At 40.3% G+C, this 18,941-nt stretch overlaps 3 protein-coding genes across 5 annotated transcripts in view; 1 reads left to right on the top strand and 2 right to left on the bottom strand.

Moving 5' to 3' along the window:
- The window catches only part of LOC147797221 (uncharacterized), a 28,543-nt gene extending 20,652 nt beyond the window's left edge, over positions 1-7,891 (bottom strand). Inside the window, exons 1-2 of the mRNA XM_087143682.1 lie at positions 7,635-7,891; positions 838-2,705 (exon numbers count right to left, since the gene is read on the bottom strand). Of these exons, the coding sequence (XP_086999808.1) occupies positions 838-2,587 (1,750 nt within the window). The 5' untranslated portion in view covers positions 2,588-2,705; positions 7,635-7,891. The remainder of the gene's footprint in view (positions 1-837; positions 2,706-7,634) is intronic.
- Positions 1-11,616, bottom strand: part of fam20b (FAM20B glycosaminoglycan xylosylkinase) — a 49,831-nt gene extending 38,215 nt beyond the window's left edge. Inside the window, exon 1 of the mRNA XM_087143684.1 lies at positions 11,323-11,616. The gene's annotated coding sequence lies outside the window, so the exon portion shown is untranslated. The remainder of the gene's footprint in view (positions 1-11,322) is intronic.
- Positions 11,617-13,150: 1,534 nt separating this feature from the next.
- The window catches only part of LOC110978371 (uncharacterized), a 28,438-nt gene continuing 22,647 nt past the window's right edge, over positions 13,151-18,941 (top strand). For all 3 annotated transcript variants that reach the window (XM_087143464.1, XM_087143463.1, XM_087143462.1), the window contains exons 1-3: positions 13,151-13,311; positions 17,096-17,187; positions 18,752-18,819. In XM_087143464.1, coding sequence (XP_086999590.1) covers positions 13,259-13,311; positions 17,096-17,187; positions 18,752-18,819 — 213 coding nt within the window. In that variant the 5' untranslated portion in view covers positions 13,151-13,258. The remainder of the gene's footprint in view (positions 13,312-17,095; positions 17,188-18,751; positions 18,820-18,941) is intronic.

Raw genomic sequence — 18,941 nt, 5'->3', positions numbered from 1 at the left:
ATTTTGTGCAATTAATCAGGTTGTTGAAATAGAAAAGTTTGAGTTCACGTTCAAATATTTACAATAGAACGGCAAACGGACCATTTTCCTGACTTTTGAAATACGTAATTGCTACAAAACAAGGTTGTTAAAATCAACGAAATCGGATTGTGTTTTTGATTTAAATCATTTTTAAAAATTTACATCAATTTTTAATTGTATCTTCGTACGAGTGTCAAAAATGTTTGGTCTTCAATTTAAATGCACAATTTCAAATCTCGTCTCATCATGGACCACTGACGTGAGAAAAAGACCCAATATGGAACCTTTTTTTCATTTTTTTTCGCAAAGAGCTTCTTTTTAGTTGTATGACCCTCTGTTGTCTATTCCCTAAAGGTCTTTCCCACAAGTCTTGCACATTGCCTAACATCCATTTGCCCTGGCACATTTATTTTCATCCCAAAGTGTCACCAAATCGAATTTCTTTTTCGGGGACACTTCTTTTACAAATTTAAGGCAAACTCTTACTGTACACACCTGTGTGCACCGGCTTTTTCAGCCACCGTTTTGAAGACCATTAACAACATACAAACTATGACAGCCCTTGGAGATACTGAAATGTCCACTCTGATGCATGTCAAAATACACTGTTATCTCATAGGCCTTATTCTTAAATTAGCCATTTTAATCGAAATTGGGGCGATCCCTGTCTAAATTTTCCAACTTTGATTAGTATCCTTGTGCTCCAATGGGTAATTGAAAAAGTCGTGTCACCTTTATATACCAAATAAAATATGAAGTAAGACAAGAAGACAAGAACTTCATGAAATGAGCCTGGTATAATACTTTCAAACTCACCGATAGTAGGAATATCATCCACGGTGTTCATCTCGAGGTTGTAAGATGTTCTATCTTTCAAGATACTCGTCCTCTCCTGAGTCACTCCTGGTTGAGAAATGCCTGGCCTGTCACCTTTAGGGCTCATTCCACACTGCAATCCAGCGTCTGCAACCTCGATGTATGTCTCGCGACGATGCCTGATGTAAGAATCTTGCGAGAATCCTCCTGGAGCATGAGTCTGAATTGTGATCGGTTGTCCGGTGGAATTAACTGGATACAGTCGTACTGTGTTTGGACTGTCAGGATCCCTTGTGGGCATGACTCGGTATTCTTGTCCCTCACTACTGCCATCTGTATCAGAGTCAGGTTTGACAAGCTTGATGTAACCAATGACTGGTGTCTTGTCGTCTTGATCTTCTGTCGGCCCTTCTTCATGGAGGATTTGTTCGCGGGCATGGGCTGCAGCAGCTGCACGCATGGCAATCAGTTTGGCTTTGTTGAGTCCGGTGCTATAACGGTACCTGCTGTTGAAGAGTTCAGTCGGAGTTTCTTCTTCTGAAGAGCCATGGTCTAGAGGGATACCACCGACGGTTGCTCGGAATGTTCCGTGACCGATTTTGCCAGGTTCTGAGTGCTTCTGCATGTTCTGGAAATGCTGCTGTCCCTCGATGCTGTCTCCGTAGTCATAAAGGTCATCATCACTGCTGTCTGAGCGAGATGTGGAGGGTGTGGCACGAAGGATGAAGTTGCCCGAGGGATCATAACTGGTTCCTGGGGAGTCACTGTGGATTTCTGCTTCAGTGTATTGTTGCCGTTTGGTTGAGGTTGGTTTGCCGATTGTAAAATTGTCATCGATACTGATTCGTGTTTCAGGCTTGGCTTCCTCCTCATCCATATCCAAAACCACCTCATCAGGGGCTCGCAGCTTTCGCCAGGTCACCCTATCTCCTTTAATCTCGATCTCATCTCCAGGGTCTGTTGTTACAGTAGCAACCTCACGCCGTACTTTGCCCCCAAAACCAGTTGTATAGGTGTAGGTTGTTACTTCCCCATCGTCCTCGTGGATGTCGATACTCTTCCGACCAAAGCCATCCCTGTACTTTGACGATGTAAAGTTCACGTGGCCAACTCCCTGCGGAGTTTGCAGGATTGGATATTCATCAGCATCCATATACAGGGACTCGAGGCTGTTTGTGTTGCCCTTGCCACTGAGGATGTTTGGAACACGAGACCCCCATCCAGCATTATAGGTGAACATGCTGTCCACGCCATAGTCTGGCTCGTAGTCATGGTAACCGTTCATGATGGCATTACCAGTGTCCCGATCTTTGGTGATTGGGTTGCGGTAGAGTGCAGGCACATACAGCATGTTGTCTTTAGTTTCGCTGATGCTGAATATAGATGCCCTCTTTTTCTCCTTTGCTTCCCTAAGTGATCGCTCTTGAGCATCGGAATCGCTCTCATAGGCAAGATTCTCCTTCACGACCAGTTCCTCATCGGGTGAGACCATGAAGCGATGGGCAACCTTCTGCGGCTTTTCTCGGTCTCGGCAGTATTTCCGGTAGCATAAGATAGCAAGAGCTTCGATGATTAAAGTCCCCACGAGAACGGCCACGCAGGCACCAATGAGAACTCCAACACTGACTGTGTTTTGGGAGCAATCACAGGGTGGGCACCCGTCTCCTTGCTGTGCCGCTGGTGGTACAACAAGAGCAAGAAGGAGAACCACCACACATACCAGTGGCGTCGCATTGCCGATTGACGTCATCTTGGAAGTCGATTATTACAACCACGTGAAGTTGAAGCGTCACTGGTTTGGAGATGAAGTCATATTACCGTAGCAGATACAAGGAGCAGCTGACAATCTTTTTACCATTGATGGGGATCTGGGAAGCAGAATAAGGAAAACTACATAAATTACATGTACATGCATTGAGAAGTTGACGACATGACAAGCACTGAATCTTGAAGAATAAAAGGACTCCAAAGAAGTACAATTTGTGGTACAATATATAATTTTTACTGAGATTTTGTCCTACAGAAATATACATGTAAACAATAATAGTCAACCAACACATTTGTTCCCCAAAGGTTACACATGTGCACGTTGCGCATTTCAGTTACACAGGCTTTCATAAGTGTTTGCGGAGCCGCATTGTTGGAGAAGTTCTTGATGGTTTAATATGTCAGGTCCACTTTTAGGTTTGCAACACTTAAACAGGCATTCTAGTAGAGGCAGTACAGATGGTGAGTTCTTAATACATGAAAATGATTCCAAAAGGTTTATGTAGCTGAGTACATTAGCTCGAGTACAAACATCTGTCACAGGTCTTTTTAACAAAGTCTTAATCTAGTTCCCTGGTACATTTTTCATTTTGATTTGAAAAAAAAATAATCTCGATGGTTGGCATTATCTAACATTCACCTTGATCTTGACAGTTGGATATAATCTTGTTTAATTTATTCTTCAAAAATGGATGAATGTATCGACAAACTTTTTGAAGGCGTTTTCCAAGGGTGGTAGCCTTTTCTCATGGGGTAGTGCTTACTTGATTCACTCGTAAACACGTTTGTTGTTTTGATGTTGGAGGCCATTCTTCATTCTTGTCACGTTTTAGGCATACATGGAAGTGCTTTCGAACAGAATTTTTCTCATTCAAATATAAGGCCCAGAGTTTAGCCCGAGGGCGAAAATTTGTTATTGTTGTACTAGTTGTTGGCGAGCTAATTCAACCGAGTGTGGTTTCTCCTGTGAAAGTGTGTTGTGCCTTGGTAGGCTCATAAAGAACGGGCGTGAAACCAAATACACGTCGCCATGAAAAAGAACGATTGAGGTATTGTTAGTGTCTGCTTCAAAACGGTCAGACACTTGTTTGAATTTAAGGAACAAGGGCAGAGTTTAATTTTATCTGCTTCCTGTTCACAAAAGGCTTCTTGCTCTTTGAAAATTCAAGGAGTGAAAACATTTCACTCCGCGTATAGACGGTTTAGATTCATCTCAGCCCAATCTTTGTTGCGGTACTATAAATGCAAGATCAGTATAGCATGGTGTCTAAATGCACCTGTTGAAACAGAATCTTGGCGTACATGTACATGTATCAGGTCATTTATCAGAACTTCTTTCTTTTGTAAGCCCCTATGTATCAACAGGAACGGATCGCTTTAAATTTCAATGTATGACATAATTTTTTTCTACCTTCCACACGATGTATCATGGACTACTCATTTTCAGTCGTTTTATTGAAAATGAAAAGGGGATGCGCTGGAAACCGGACATACTTCTTGTCTTAAGCTTGTATCAAAGAAATTGAAAAAAGTACGAAACTTTACAATAACGGTCCATAGCGACTTCAACATTCCACACAAATCAAGTCCAATGAATGTAAAATGACAAAGTAGCCAATGTGAAATTCACCAAAATTGACCCGCGGACTTGCCCTTCTTAAATGCGGCCACACCTCTTGTGGAAGAATAATTGAATTCTGACGAATCATTTTACAATATCGAATCAGATTGGCACAACACTCAATTGCACAATCCGCTTGGAAAATTTGCGCCCCTGGTGTTCCGCGTTTTCGCTGAGACCTTTAGTAAAGTGACCATAGAATCGACCTCATTAAATCGCTCAGGCAGCAAATAATTCAAAGGACGGTAGCCATCAACAACAAATGAATTGGCCAAGGGCCGGTTGGGGTTTCCAGTTCTGCGAGAAGAGCAGCTATTAAGTCACGATGCATTAATACCTCAGGTGAGTGGACTACTGGCAAAAGGACCACTGACTAAATACACTTTGGCTAGTGCAACAAATAATTCAACGCTTAGGCAACAAAATTCAAAGCATTGGAGTCACCAACAACAATATCAGTCGAGGGCTGGTTGGAGTTTTATAAGAGCTTATTACACACAGCATATTATACATCTGGTGAACGTGGTGGGGGGGCACTGACCAAATGTACTTTTGGGGTTTCGGTACTTGTCTACCTAACTACATGTGATGCTGGCTTGAATCAATACTTAACGGTAGGGATATACTTTTAGTGAAAGAGAAAGGTTAATATGCATTCTTAAAACTATATAAACTGAATCCAAAAACAAATCATCTTTTACATATATTATCTTAACTTATGAGTTCTACAGACACATTAGTTCATCGTGTCCTGAACCTTATGAAACTTGCCGTAAGGCTCACGTAAGAAACTGTGTTGTATGACCCCGGATTTTCAAGAAAATCTTAACTTTCCGAGGGAAACATGTTGGACTTTTAAAGATCGGCTTTACGTGATATTTAAAGACTCAACATAACACACTGATAATGAAAATAAACTGCTTTGAAACAAACTATAATTTACCGGACGAGTTTTAATACTTCATGAAGATTTTGGTTATGGATCGCTAGTCACGTACATGTACATGTATTCAGTGCATGTTGGAGCCCCTGTCGAATCGTAAACTTTGCTCACTGAAAAAGCAGCGTTTCCACGTACATGTACATGTAGGCTAAAGTTTAAAAGGCTAAAGAGACCTGTACGTTTTCCATATTTTAGTTCGGTACAGCTTTTATGGCAGGTTTTATATTTTTACCTTACGGGGGCCCCAGTGACATGGTAAAGAAGAGGGACAGCTAGTGAATTCTTTTGATCCGCAAACTGTCAAGAGAGTTAACGTTGCGTGAAAGATAAATGCAAGGATTTCTCCAGTTGGAATGCCGATGTCTTTTTGTCATTGAAAAAGGCCAAGGGGCCTGGAACCGTACAGAAGTAAGAAATGTTGACCACTGAAGCGTATTCACCTTTTGGTATTTGAATTCGATCCATAGTTTACAAGTTTATTGTCGCGGAAATGGTGACAGGTTTTATGTATGTTTGCACCTCACCACAATGGGTGATGGGGCTAACTTGACAAGAGGCCAATTGGAGATGGGGCCGAGGCCTGTGGTCTTCTAATGGCACTGAGGATCTAGTGCCGGAAACGTGAATAGTTTGTCATTTAATTCCACAATCAAAATTGGAAGTTGCGTTATCTCTTATGGGAGTGCCAAGCACATGTGAAAACCATCACTTCTTTGTTCCAGCGCATATGAATATTGCATTTTGGCTTCATAATTTCAACTGGAACTAGTCAAGAAATAGTTGTGGAATAACTCATTGTGAAAAAATATAAAGCTTGTACATGTAGAGAACTTGTACAATTTTAGGTTTGAAACTTTCACAAGGCAAACCAAAATGCTTGTCTACGTGTACATGAGTGACGTTTGGATATATACACCCGTTCGTACCTACTGCAGGTACTGTGATTTTGATGATTGAAGTTTACTACTTGATGCTATCTTAATGGAATTGTTTTTACCGTAACTGACTTCGCTTACATCGTTGGGGCAGTTGCGTATCCATGTCTTCGGTCGATGGGAAAGGCTGAATGGATTTTTCCCACGTGAGGATTTTTCATCCTCAAAATAACCTTTAAGCCCTCCCAAAGAAAGATAGTAGTACCGTTTTATGACTGCTGGTGCTTTGAATTAAAATAAAAGTGGCAACATATTTCCATGTGGAAATTTATCCCCCTCCGACTCGATACGCCACTGCCTCGGGCAAAATGAAAGTATCATTATCAAGAATTAAATGCCAATAAGAAATGCACAATACATCGGTCCGTTTATGCCAGATTCACACAAATCCCGATTTTTACGCCCAATCGTTTAGAATGGCGATTTTTTTTTTAAGTAAAGCGGGAATAGTTCTTATGTGCTTTTAGCAGTTCAGTTAAAGATCGGGAAGTGCCCCAATAATTTTTTCGTACTCAAAGTTGTCGTAATGAAATTGGCATAATTCTAAGTCATTCAATATTCTTGACATAATAGCTCCATACTCTAAATCGCAATCGATTGGCTTGATTCGTTCCGAGTCCGATTTCGTTCTTGATTATTTTTGTTTTATTCTTAAGTTTTATAAACAGTGAATTAGGGCTGGTGCCCTTGCATGAATTTCACTTGAAATAGTATCGTCCCTCAGTCAGAGGAGTTAAGTTTTCACTCTAGAATTTAAAGAGTAGACTATTCAAGTCTTGTGAGAGGTTTTGTGAGGGCTAAGATCGGATATGCAACCACACGAAAAAGGGTTCGTGTACATTTATGTGTGCTATGGTGTGTACCATCCGATACATTGATGACTTAGGTTTTGGGCAAGAAAAGGGCAGGTTGTAAAAGTTCTTCTCATCGGTGCATCTGTGATGCAGTTGCGGATCAAGAGCAACTTTAAATCTGTTAAACATGTATACCTTAGAATAACTAGGGAGAATACATCAAAGAACACACCAATACACTTTCTGGACTCAGTTGTGGCTGTTCGTCATGCATTGTTTCTGTTTAAAATTTGTCTCTGGCCTAATGAATTTTAGGAGTACGTGATGTGCAACAAGAAATACACCGATAGTGGAAAGCCACGTTTGTCTAGAAACGGAAGCAGATAACAGAAAATCCGCTTAACCTGCTTATCGAAATTTAGAAAGCTGACTAAAAGTCGGAGCCTGGCGTTTCGATCGAAAGAATCTGTTACAAGTTGCCATGACATTTGAGTTCATTTCTGAATGAAATCTCAAAAGGGAAGGATTCTGCTGGGATCGGAGCAGCACGTCGGCAAGCCTTTGTCTATCCCTGTCAACTTCATGATCAGAAAATGAACGTGGATTAAATTACTCGACAACAGTTATCATAGAGCCTAACAACCACAATATCGGAAACTGTGGTGCATTTGAAAAGCTGTGGGGATGGATTATATCACTTATAAGTTCCGGGCGTAACAAGCAACATGATAACTTACCGGAACAGCAACTAGTGTCCGCTAGAGAAACAACTAATCTGGAAGTATATTATCCGTAAAGGTTAATAGACACCATATCATCCACGACTTTGCTAATGCTAGGTCGAATTGCCGGATCCATGCAACACTGGCACAAGTAAAGCAAGCAAACATGCCCACGGTCTCTGCTGTGCCGAACCCACCTAACGTTGGAGCTCGAAAGCCTCAGTTCTTTAAAACCGGTATGCACATAATTATAGCTCATACGTTGCACACTAACTACCAACAAGAGACCTCAGCACAAGCAGTTACGGACCAGTGGAGAGGCACAATGGTCCCTTCGATCCGACTACCAATGAATTCTTTCGATTCTTTTCTTTTTCTTCCACAGTAAAATCTCCTGTGAGGTATTTACGTCTGGGTAAATTTACAACAATAATGGAATTTAAATCCGCACTCTATCACCAGCCGTGTACACAGCGTAGGCCTACATGTAAATGTCATGAGCGAGAACACTTGGAATTGCGTAATATAATGCATAAATCACACACTGGCTTCAAAGTTATATAAACTCGTGGAAGTTAGAAAACGTAAATTGCTTTCATCACCTTCTTAATTCAGTAGCAAATATTGACAAACTAACAAGTAAACAGAGGGTAGCTGTTACAGTCTATAATGACCGCACGGGCTTTGAGATGTACGATTTTGAGGTTATGTATATAACAATTATTAAGGGAAGGCCGTGCTTACGGAACAAACTGCGCGTTTTATTTTTTTGTGTTTTACTCTGCCGCTTTTTCATTGCACAGTATGCAATGAACGACTTTAAAAAACTTTAATTGACATGAATGAATTACTAATATATACAATATATAATATATATACAATATTACAAAAGAGTGAAAAAATCTAAAGACCTGGATCTAAAAATCTAAAGACCTGGATTTTTAAACTGCTAACTTTGATCGTCAGCTGATAATCGACAGAATTCTCAAGAAAATTTAGCATGATGTTTGCTCACATCATAATGTTTGAATATAGGAGCCCATGGCATTGTCATTTCATGCCATTCTTGTTTTGTTTTGTTTTGTTTCGTTTGTTTGTAAACTTTCGACCATGTTTAGTTTGAATCAACATGCAAATGGGGTACTTGTGCGCGTGAAAATTGAACTGTAGGTTAAACAATCACGCTTAGCCTGAGTATTCATCGAGGCATAATTTTGTCAACAGCAAAGAATTTCACAAATTTCATCCTGAGTTTCTCCAACCTCGGAAGGAGACGCCGCGCAGAAGTTAAACTGTACAATGAAAACAAGACTATTATACGTATAAATCAAAGGTGTTTACGGACAGCAAATTAGGCACTCGATAAAACTCCCAGCCAATGAAAATAAAGTTTTATGCATGTTTTCCATTCAGTCATCCAAGAAACAAACTATCGTCTGTTCCCCGACTCTTATGATAACGCTTCGCATATTTCTCCAAACAACTCCGGCTCCTGCTAAATAAACCACAAAAGACCTCCAAACTTCACGATGGTTACCATGACGAAACGGGAACGTGGTCGCAGAAATTTATTGTTCGCTCACTCAAAGACCCGCCCAGGATTAGTTCCACGTTGACGGTCATGGGAACAAAACATTGCAAAGTGAAATGAAACCCTCAGTATAATACGCCTTCAGAATACAAGGCCAAGAACAATCCACAGTAAACGCTCAGGTGTCAAAGGAGTCAGAGAGTCGCTTACAAGTCCGAAGGCTACAGGAATATCGAGTGAATCATAAACTCCAACACTGTGGGAAAATTTTCTCTTTAGACAAAAGGACAACTTTCATGTTGACATATCTCACTTACAAGTCAACTTGGAATGTAACTTTTCTGTTTTTGTGTCAACATTTTGCGAACGCACAACGATTGCAAAATTACTGACCCCTGATCATTGTACATGCATTCAAATTAAGAAGATATATTCAAAATAAGTTTAGGGAGTGGCTAAAGGGGGTTATGCTTTTTTCATAACGTACTGTGTTCTCAAGTTAACTGGTGAATCTAATCATTTTAACCGATGAGTCGGAATAATTTAACATATGAGACGGGTTTGTATAATTATTGGGGTTTGTCGGTTTAAATGAAGCGCGATGTTGGAGAGCATCTTAACTAATCTTACATCAAAGACCGTAAAATTATAGCACTGTAGCTGAATTTACACAGGGAAAACTGCTTTGTTTGTTACTTGTGTTAATTTTTGAAGGTCATTGCCCATCTTCCAAAAATTCAAGGTAAATCGTTTCTCGCTTCAGATATCCCCTAAGAGAAACTGAGAAAGACAGACGCTTGCATGCCCGGAAAATAATCAGTTTTGGTTTCAAGGCTATCCCGCTTCTAACAATTTCCCAATGAGGCCTCTTTAACTTGTACTTCAATTGAACATCGAACAATGAAGTGCCCTACCTCTTTCCACGCATGCCAAGTATTTACTTGATATGGACAATAATACACTCTCTTGTTGCCTTGTAAATACCACCAACTTATACAGTAGTTTTCAAAGTTTTTCAGCAATTCGTGATCAATCACGTCATGCTGTCTGTGTGGGCTTACTCTCAGCTTTGCAGTTGGAGAACTTTACCCTGTCAAATAAGAAGCAATCTCAATCGCTGTCTGTGCAAGTTTGCGTGGTTCTGGTCCAACCCTCCACTTTCCATTCTTCACAAAATTTGAATACACAAGTGACTATTCTCTCCTAGTGATGTAGGTCTCGAGGCAGGTCTCGGTGTCGAGATCCGTCGGTCTATCTCTCTCTCTCTCTTCCCCTCCCACCCAGTCTTTTGAAATGCAAATCTTACTTTTAAATAAAGCAAGTAGAAAAATCAGAAGAAGGCCTTTACTTCATACCTAACAGGTTACTTTGGATCTTGATCAAAGTTTTAAGACCAATGCAACACCCAATGGTTTTAGTGGTTTTACACCTGTAGAATGTTCTTGTAATTGATTCAATCCCGCTCGTCAAGCACGCTAAAGTGATCAATACAGTTTTTGCTCGCTCCGTTAATACCAAGTTGACCCCGTAATCCTTCCTCAAAACTTTTATAGCTCAATGTATGCGATCCTTTTCAATTCGAACTGCGTCACAGACTGCAATGAAAATCAGTCTTTAATTTCAAAGAGGTAGACCATTGCGTTTGTATTAAAGGGAACTTTAGGCATACCATAAGTGTAGCCTGTATGTAACATAGAGAAACATGAGATATAGACATTTTTAATTGCCTCTTTAAGAGCAAGAATGAATTTGACGAAAAAAATGGAATGAAGAAAAAAATGGAGATTTAGTTAAGCGGAAGATACACGGAAACGAAGCTGCTGTGTTTGTCTTTTAGATCGCAATATTGACCTTCAGCTAAATTGTGTGCTTTAATTCTCAGTAAAGGAAAATAACGTTCCTTGTCAGCTTTTGTAATGCATAAAGTTTGGCTACATCAATCTGCAGGATGAACTTCATATGCTTGTGTTTTTTTCTTTGGCGTGAATTTTGCGGAATCGACACTGGCTGCCTGAAACTGCAGTCTGTTTTACTGTTGGCCGGTCAGGACTTGCCATCATATTTTTTGGAGGTGGGGGGGGGTCTGTAAATAATGGCAGACGTGGGAGTCAATCTTTTTAGCACTTGGTCTCAAAAGTAGCTTTATTTCTGTCAAACAGCAATAGTACTTACCTATAACGTCGCTTGTAATTACTGACGACAGTTCCAAAAGAGAGATTCGGGAGTGACTTTCTCGCCAATCAGCGCAGGATACTGATGCCCAAGCCTCCACAAGACGGTCGGGTCGGCTGGAGAAAATGTTCAGATGTCCATCGCTGGCTTGAGCGTCCAAGCTGCTCACCGGTGACGGCCAGCTACCCGAATTGGTTCCTGGATAGCGATTGGAAGGCCTTGGTTCACTGGCTGTTGCACCAGCCGCTCCACTAGCTGACTTGCCCGACACTGTTTTACTAACGCCCTCGTCGCGTGGTAATATTTGACAGGGAAAGGACAAACATTGGTACAATACCTGGCTTGATAAAAGAAACATAATCAACTCAGTCGAGTGAAATCGCTGTGATCACTATCGGCAGGAATGGATTTCGAACCCATCACAAGCATAGATATGTCGAGCTCATGTACGTAAAGTGAACGAGTAAAATACAAATTTCTTACACGTAGACGACTCGATCAGCCGTAAAACTGCATTGCGAGGGGACATCCCTTAGAAGGGGGGAGGACTTCGTTGACTGAACGCAGCACTGGCCATGGATTCAACAGAAAACTAGGCAACATTTTGTTCTCATTGGGTCCCCGGTATAAAGATTTAATTGCTAATTTAGTATGCAGGGGTAAAAGGAGTTATCGCTATTGACGCAATGCACGATGCGAAAATCACATCAATCAGTGATATCAATCATTGATATACGGCAATTATTGTCAGCCTACTATGAGTTGAGCTGTGACGTGTTTCCTTGTGAATTGCACCAACCAGCCATGGAACCAGAACGGAGGCGTTTCTATTGTAGTCATAATATAAATATGTGCTACAGATGCTTCAGGGACTTTGCATTCATCCATGTGTAAACACGAATGCAAAGGAATGCAATTTTCAGTATTGGTATCTCTTTTGAGGCCGTACCAAATGTGGATTTCCCAAAAAAATGTCAGAAATCGTTTTGGAGCAACGCAAGGTCGCCCCGGCTTATAGTTCCTGACTTGAAAAGGGGCCTTTCAAATAAAAATCTCGGTTTTTTGTGAAAATTGTACATCGAATGATCAATCCAGCCACAGAATCTCGACTGGACCTGTGACTTTTCATCGCACCAAGCACTTGTGCTTGCAGTACTGTTTTAACTTTTGTTTGTGTGCCGGGGGGGGCACGAGGGGGATGCCACTTTGCTGGCCGAGGCATTCTTTGTTAGAGGGCAATAAGTAATGCGATGTGGTTAGCCGCTTCTAAATACAAGAGATTTAAAACAGTAATACCTCTGCGAAACACATTTTCATAAACCGTTGCTGGTTTTGTTCTTTCAAAATGTGCGGAAAACTGAAGTGAACTTGTCAGTGCACTACAGGGTCTACACAGCGGCTGGCTGGCCCGCTCAGGAAACTAAGTGCAGCATCGAAGAATACCTTATCAAAAACGACCTTCACTTTTATAATGTCGCGTTAGATCATTTGTGACGGTTGCAATTGATAGAGTGGGGCTTTTTTCTGTGTTTACCAAAGTATCGGTAGTCCTTGTTGAAATTTGCTGTATGCGGAACTTTATGATCATGCACATATTCGAGCGCCAACCTTTTAAAACAGCTACTATTTGCTTGCTCATTAATGGGAAAACGAATGCAATACCCAGATAACCCCCTCCTTCAAAAGTTAAATAGTTTAATACACAAGATCACATAGTTTTACACATAAATCCATTTCAACAAGGAATTGAAATACTCATGGAGGTCAGCTCCGTCTGTGACTCGACTGAAACACTGTACTAATAGCAAAACAGCCGTCGGTTGTTTCCCATGATTCTCAGGTACATTGCCAACATGGCGGGGTTACAAACCGACGTGAACGTAAACGGATAACAAATGACATTGACCATAACGAAAGCTACACGGAAAAAATCAATATGGATTCTGTAGTTGGTGATGACCCTACATTACCAGTAGACTTTGAGGAGAGGTAAGTCACATTTACGGTTATTTATCATTCTATAAGCAGATGGTTTTTCTGTATTTTCTGAGCGTTAAATGTGACGTTGGGGGTCTGAAGGCATCAGACTATTTCGTTTGCAAAGGTGTACTTCAATGTATGTGTGAATTAAGTCTGACACCCTGAGCGTCATCTGTGTGCGAGACGTTCCTAAAATTTAATTCATTAGGTAGACCTGGCCCTAGGCCTACATCATGTAGGTACGGTGTCCAGCACTTTTCAGGTTTTTTGTTTGACCGCTACAAATTTAGTACCATTTCAAAGTGAATTCTGAAAGAAATTGAATGGTATGAAATTTACCGGTAGCTCAGTGGGTCTAGCTCTTCTTCTTAGTGGGGCTTAGTGAAGTTTGGATAAAACGTAGGCCCTGTGCTTTTTTGTTATTAAAAATAGGGCTAGGTGTAATTACTCTATCAGTACTTTTTGGGGGTGGACAAAAATTTTATTTTCATCAATGTATTTGAGCCACATGGAGCCTTGTTCCTCGTTAGTTCCACTTCCAGACATGCCAGATTTGAACAAAGCTCTGTAATTAAGTCACGGAGGAAGTGGAAAATAGGCAACATCTTTATGGAGAACTTTATCAATACTAAACATACAAGATACATACAGGAACAGAACAGTTGAGTTGGGCTCAAAAGTTTTTGTGATGTGTGAAAGATCACTGAAGCATACATGTAGTTTTGATGTGGTATTTTTTCATCAATATGGCCGCACACAATGTTTTGACGTACATTATGCAGTGTTAAGTGGCTCTGATCTTATATTATTTTCATCTTACTTTACGCCCAAAACTCAACGTAAACAGACATAATAAATGGTACTAACACAAATTTCGGTTCTTCCACAATACAACTGCTTTTTAATGTTCATTTGAATAAAATGACATGCACAACAAGGTACGTCGTGTCATGTTTATGGTTAGAAAATACAGGATTTTATTGAAAATGAGAAGAAAACACACACACATTTCAATTCCGTGTCTCCTTTCAGCGCAGCTTGCATGAAGCTACAATGTACACGTACAGTACAATACCACAACCACAGAATTTGGAAGTCACATTAAATATAGCCGCACTGTTACGTGCAATGAAACTAATATTGTACTGTAAACTTTGCACCGTAATGATAAGTGTCAGTATTAGGCCTACTGACTGACCTGAATGATTGTAAAGTCTAGTGGTAAGCATGGGGGGTTTCCTTGTGACAGTTTTTCCTGATCCTAGTTCTTTCCCCTAAAATTTCCAATGTTATCCTTTCTAAAAATAAAATTCTACTTGTAGTACAGGAAATTGCAGGGTATTTCATGATTCATTGCTCGGGAGAATTTTGTGTAAATAAAGGAAATACCATGTTGGTCTAAAATCTTAAATGTGTGTTTAAGCACGACATGTAACGGTCTAAAAGTGTGTAACTGTAAGCTTGTAACCAGACACAGATTGGTTTTGGTTAAAGGTTTCATGTCCCCAAAAGTACTGGTACTCATTGTGAATGTTCAGGGAATTGTGCAAGTCCAATTGCCCGGGACAAGTAATCTCTTCTTTCCGGCAAGTAAAAATTAGGGACAAATGGACAGTTACAGGTACCTCTTTTCTTGAAATATAAGTGTCCATTTTGTGTAGCCAAAACAGCAGTCAGTAAATATACCTTGATTTGTTTTTTCCTCTTCACAAAAGCTTAAAAAAAGTGGTACAAAGGTAAACAGCTACGTGATGTACAATGACTTTTTGCATTGTTAGGTAATCGCATGTATAAAGCATGCTGTACATTAGCGGGGCACCTTTCCGTGCACGGAAATTGCGTACACAAATGAACTGTAAAATACCCTTTTCTTGGTAACAAACTTCATTGGTTAATGTACGTGCGGCACATTGGAACTTTGACAGCTGGAAGCTTGAAGACTGTATTGCATGTAGCTGTGACTTCAACATTAGTGAATAAGTGAATTTTGCCTGGTACGTGTGTGTGTACCAGGCAAAATCGTCGAGAGGTTAAGAAATAGCCATTGCTTGAACTTGTATGAATGATGCATCAGAGTCCTGGGCACTCTCTGCATACATGTGCTTAGTTGGGGGAGTGATTCATGTCATAGTTTTGGCATAGCAATTTCATCAATGGTGATTTGTTAAAAGAAGTAACTTACTGTCCCGGGGAAGAAATAAGCAACTTTTTGCACAAGTAAAATCTTACCTGGGACAAGTCAATTTTCAGTGCTACTTGCCCAATGGATCCACTGTCATTTGAATGTACAGAATTTATCAGTAGTTTATGCTCACTCTTGACATCTTGTCAATGGGCAATATATTGTACAATGTTGGTGGGTCATGGTGGAGGATGCACGCCACATGTACATTGTATATATATGTATATGTTAGTTGTATTTTAAAATGTTGAAGAAAGCTCAAGAGTTCATTCTGCCCTTTCATGTTAATTTCTTACCTGGTATTGGATGGTTCAAAAGTTTGAAAGTTAAATTTTTCTTGTCTTATAGGAAGAAGACCCTTGTAATTCCCCAAATAGGACGCTGAGCACAGAGTTTGGACATGATCACTCCCCATGTACATGTACAGCAATAATTGCTACATAGAAGTATGTGCCCGGAATCAGACCCATGTGACTTTGTCGCAAAGGCGGACACGCCATGATTTGCACGCTCCCATTGGACGATCGCTGAAGTTGCGCGTTAACTTCTGCTTCCATGGTTCCATGTAAACAGGGATCAATGCATGTAATTCTATGCAGTGCATTTGCTGTGGGCGTAGTTTAAACTGAAGTGACGTCACACTTACGAACCAGATATTTATGTACTGCCATTGATGTAGGACATGATCCATGTACATATATACGTGTATGGTTGACTGTATCACCAACGTGTATACTGATGTGCATGTGCAGTAATCAATAAAACTACTCATGGTATTATAGAACAAACCTTTGAGGCATTTACTTTATTGATTGGTCAGTAGGACAATTTCTGCAGCGTGAACAAGTTATACTGAATGATGATTAACATCAAGCTCTCTCATATCTGTGGTAAATAGAGGGTACACATGTACATGTATGTATGGTAAATGTACAGTACATGTATGTTTTGGGCAATCCCTGTCATATGACACATGATGTTGTAAATTTAGAACACGTTCTTTAATTTTCAAGAGTGAATAAGTAACGCAGATTACCTACCAAATAAATAAAAATACATGTACATGTACATTTAGTTTGAAGTCAACTTTGAAGAAGTTTCCATGTCAAATTACACAGTGAAGGTGTAACAGAGACACAGAATGACACATGTACATGTACATAAATGTGTAACAGTACCTGCACCAACACTTTGCACAAATTCATATACTGTATGTATTTGTGTTTTACATAAACTTTTTTCCCTCCTTTGGCCCATTGATGATAATTTTGTATACAGTGTATGTAGTTAATGTATTGGAGCAATCTAACACAGATAGATGCATGTAGCTACCCTACCATCTCACTTGTGCCTACAACAGCAAATTAAGAGGCCTACAACCCTCAGCAAATTAAGAGGCGTTTGGTTCATTTAACAGCCTTGACCTCTCTGCTGCAACCATTGGCCTTTTGTTGTACTCGACTTCTTTTCCCCATGTTCAGATATAGTTGGCCGACCAGTTGTAACCATCGGGACTGCAGTTTCTTTTCTATTTTTCATGGTTCCAGTAGCTCTCTCATTGTAATCCAGTAGTTGACACCAATATTCATTAGTTTGTTTTTCTGTTTACAGTGCCAACATGGCTGGCTTGCCAGACGTAACCACTGGTCCAGATATTACTACTGCTAATTTCAGTGAGCACTTCCCTGATGGTAACATGCCAGGTATGCATTGGACGTGACTATCAACTCGTAATCTCATTTGAGGGTCATTCCAGAAATTGGGGGTCCAGTTTTTTGGTGTCCCTGTCACACCTGACCTATGATTTTGTAAGTTCAGAACACATTTTCTGATGTCCAAGAGTGATAAAATAATGCAAATTACAGGGATGTAGGATTTCTGGAAATTTCCAGATTTCTGGAAATGACATGAAAAGTTACCATTCTCTGGAAATGACAAAACGTTTGTTTTCCAATTTGATAATGTACATTTATACGTACATGATCCATGCGGGCACGCGCAGGCAGCCTGCGTTTCGATCTTCACAAACACAGCAGGTCAGGTATTAGCGCATGCACGGCCTATGCTATTCACCAACTAGCACGTGCCCAGGCTACACCTTCATATGCACTTATCACATGTACATGTATTATTCCGAGTTCGTACTGCTGACACGTACTGTTCATCATTGTAGGAACAAGGTTAGTGCAACCTTTGACCTTTCCTTGGTTTAATGGTTGATCCCATCACTGGTAATGGAGTTGCCAATGCGATACCACCGGGAACCGCTGATTAATCGGGTGTCGAGTCAATGGCAACGTATTTTCCATACGTGTGTTGTGAATTGTGCGAACGATCATGTGCGAAGTTTTCAATGACAAGTGACCGCGTGTTTGGATTGCATTTTTTGATCAACATGGAAGTTGACCATAAAGCGGATAGCAAAGAAATTTACAAGGGAATGAAAAATAAATTCAAGTGGGCATGGCTCGAGGAAAAGGACCAGGATGGATATTTGCGTCAGACTACGTGCCCAAGCTTAATAATAAGTAACGGTGTCAAGCCAAATGCATCATCCTTAACTACATGTATGTAGTACATAATTAACTATTCGTCAATGGGAAAGAAGGCAGTAATTGGACATGGTAACTCTGAAACCCACCTGTGATGGAGGAAGGACAGAGATTCAAACCAAACATTACCAAGTATGTTCAAGTCCCAGCTAGAAATCATTGTTATTACATGTATATCCATGACACGTCACATCCTCATTAAGGTACCTGTTTGATTTTATGTCAAGTGCGGTAGGTATCCCAAACTCTTCATTTGTATCTGTTAAAACCCTAAAACTGAAGGGTGTTTGGACCCCTGCCATTAGTCTCTTGGTCGCACAAGCCCTCCCTCACAGTTTCACACAATTTATTGGCTTTTCAGTGATTTTCAGGAAATGACTTCGTTGGTCACTTACATCCCTGAAATTACCTGCCATAGAAATAGTAATAGTTTAAAGTCAATTCCGGTGATATTTCCATGTCGAATCACAAAGGTCAGATGTAACAGGGACACAAAAATGTACCACTTTTGGACCCCTGAGGCCTGTAATTATCCTTGACGCGGTCAAAAATAGCACAGATTTTATAGTGCACCACAGTCATGACAGTACTTAGAAGTAGCAGGTGTGAATTCAATTTAATTTCATGCTTGTTCAATCTAAAATAATTTAAATTACATTTAAATTTGTCAGCATTATTTTATGAATGTCTAATCTGTTGTGATTCTTTTCTGCAGCAATACAAAAAATCAGCAGTGGCAGAATGTCTCCCATTAGAGCCCACACTATGAAGGATTATGAACAGGTTAGTGATCAGATCAGACTGGTTTGAACTAGATCTTACCAGAGCTGACTAAATCCAGTCATAACACTCTCCATGAAGGATCATGGGAAGGTTAATAACTGCATGTACATGCAGATCAGACT

Source organism: Acanthaster planci, linkage group LG11 (genome assembly GCF_054643075.1).
Source record: "Acanthaster planci isolate LZ-2023a linkage group LG11, COTS_SCS, whole genome shotgun sequence".
NCBI lineage: Eukaryota > Metazoa > Echinodermata > Asteroidea > Valvatida > Acanthasteridae > Acanthaster > Acanthaster planci.
Note: the sequence above shows the minus strand (reverse complement) of the source record. Positions and strands in the feature narration are given on the sequence as shown.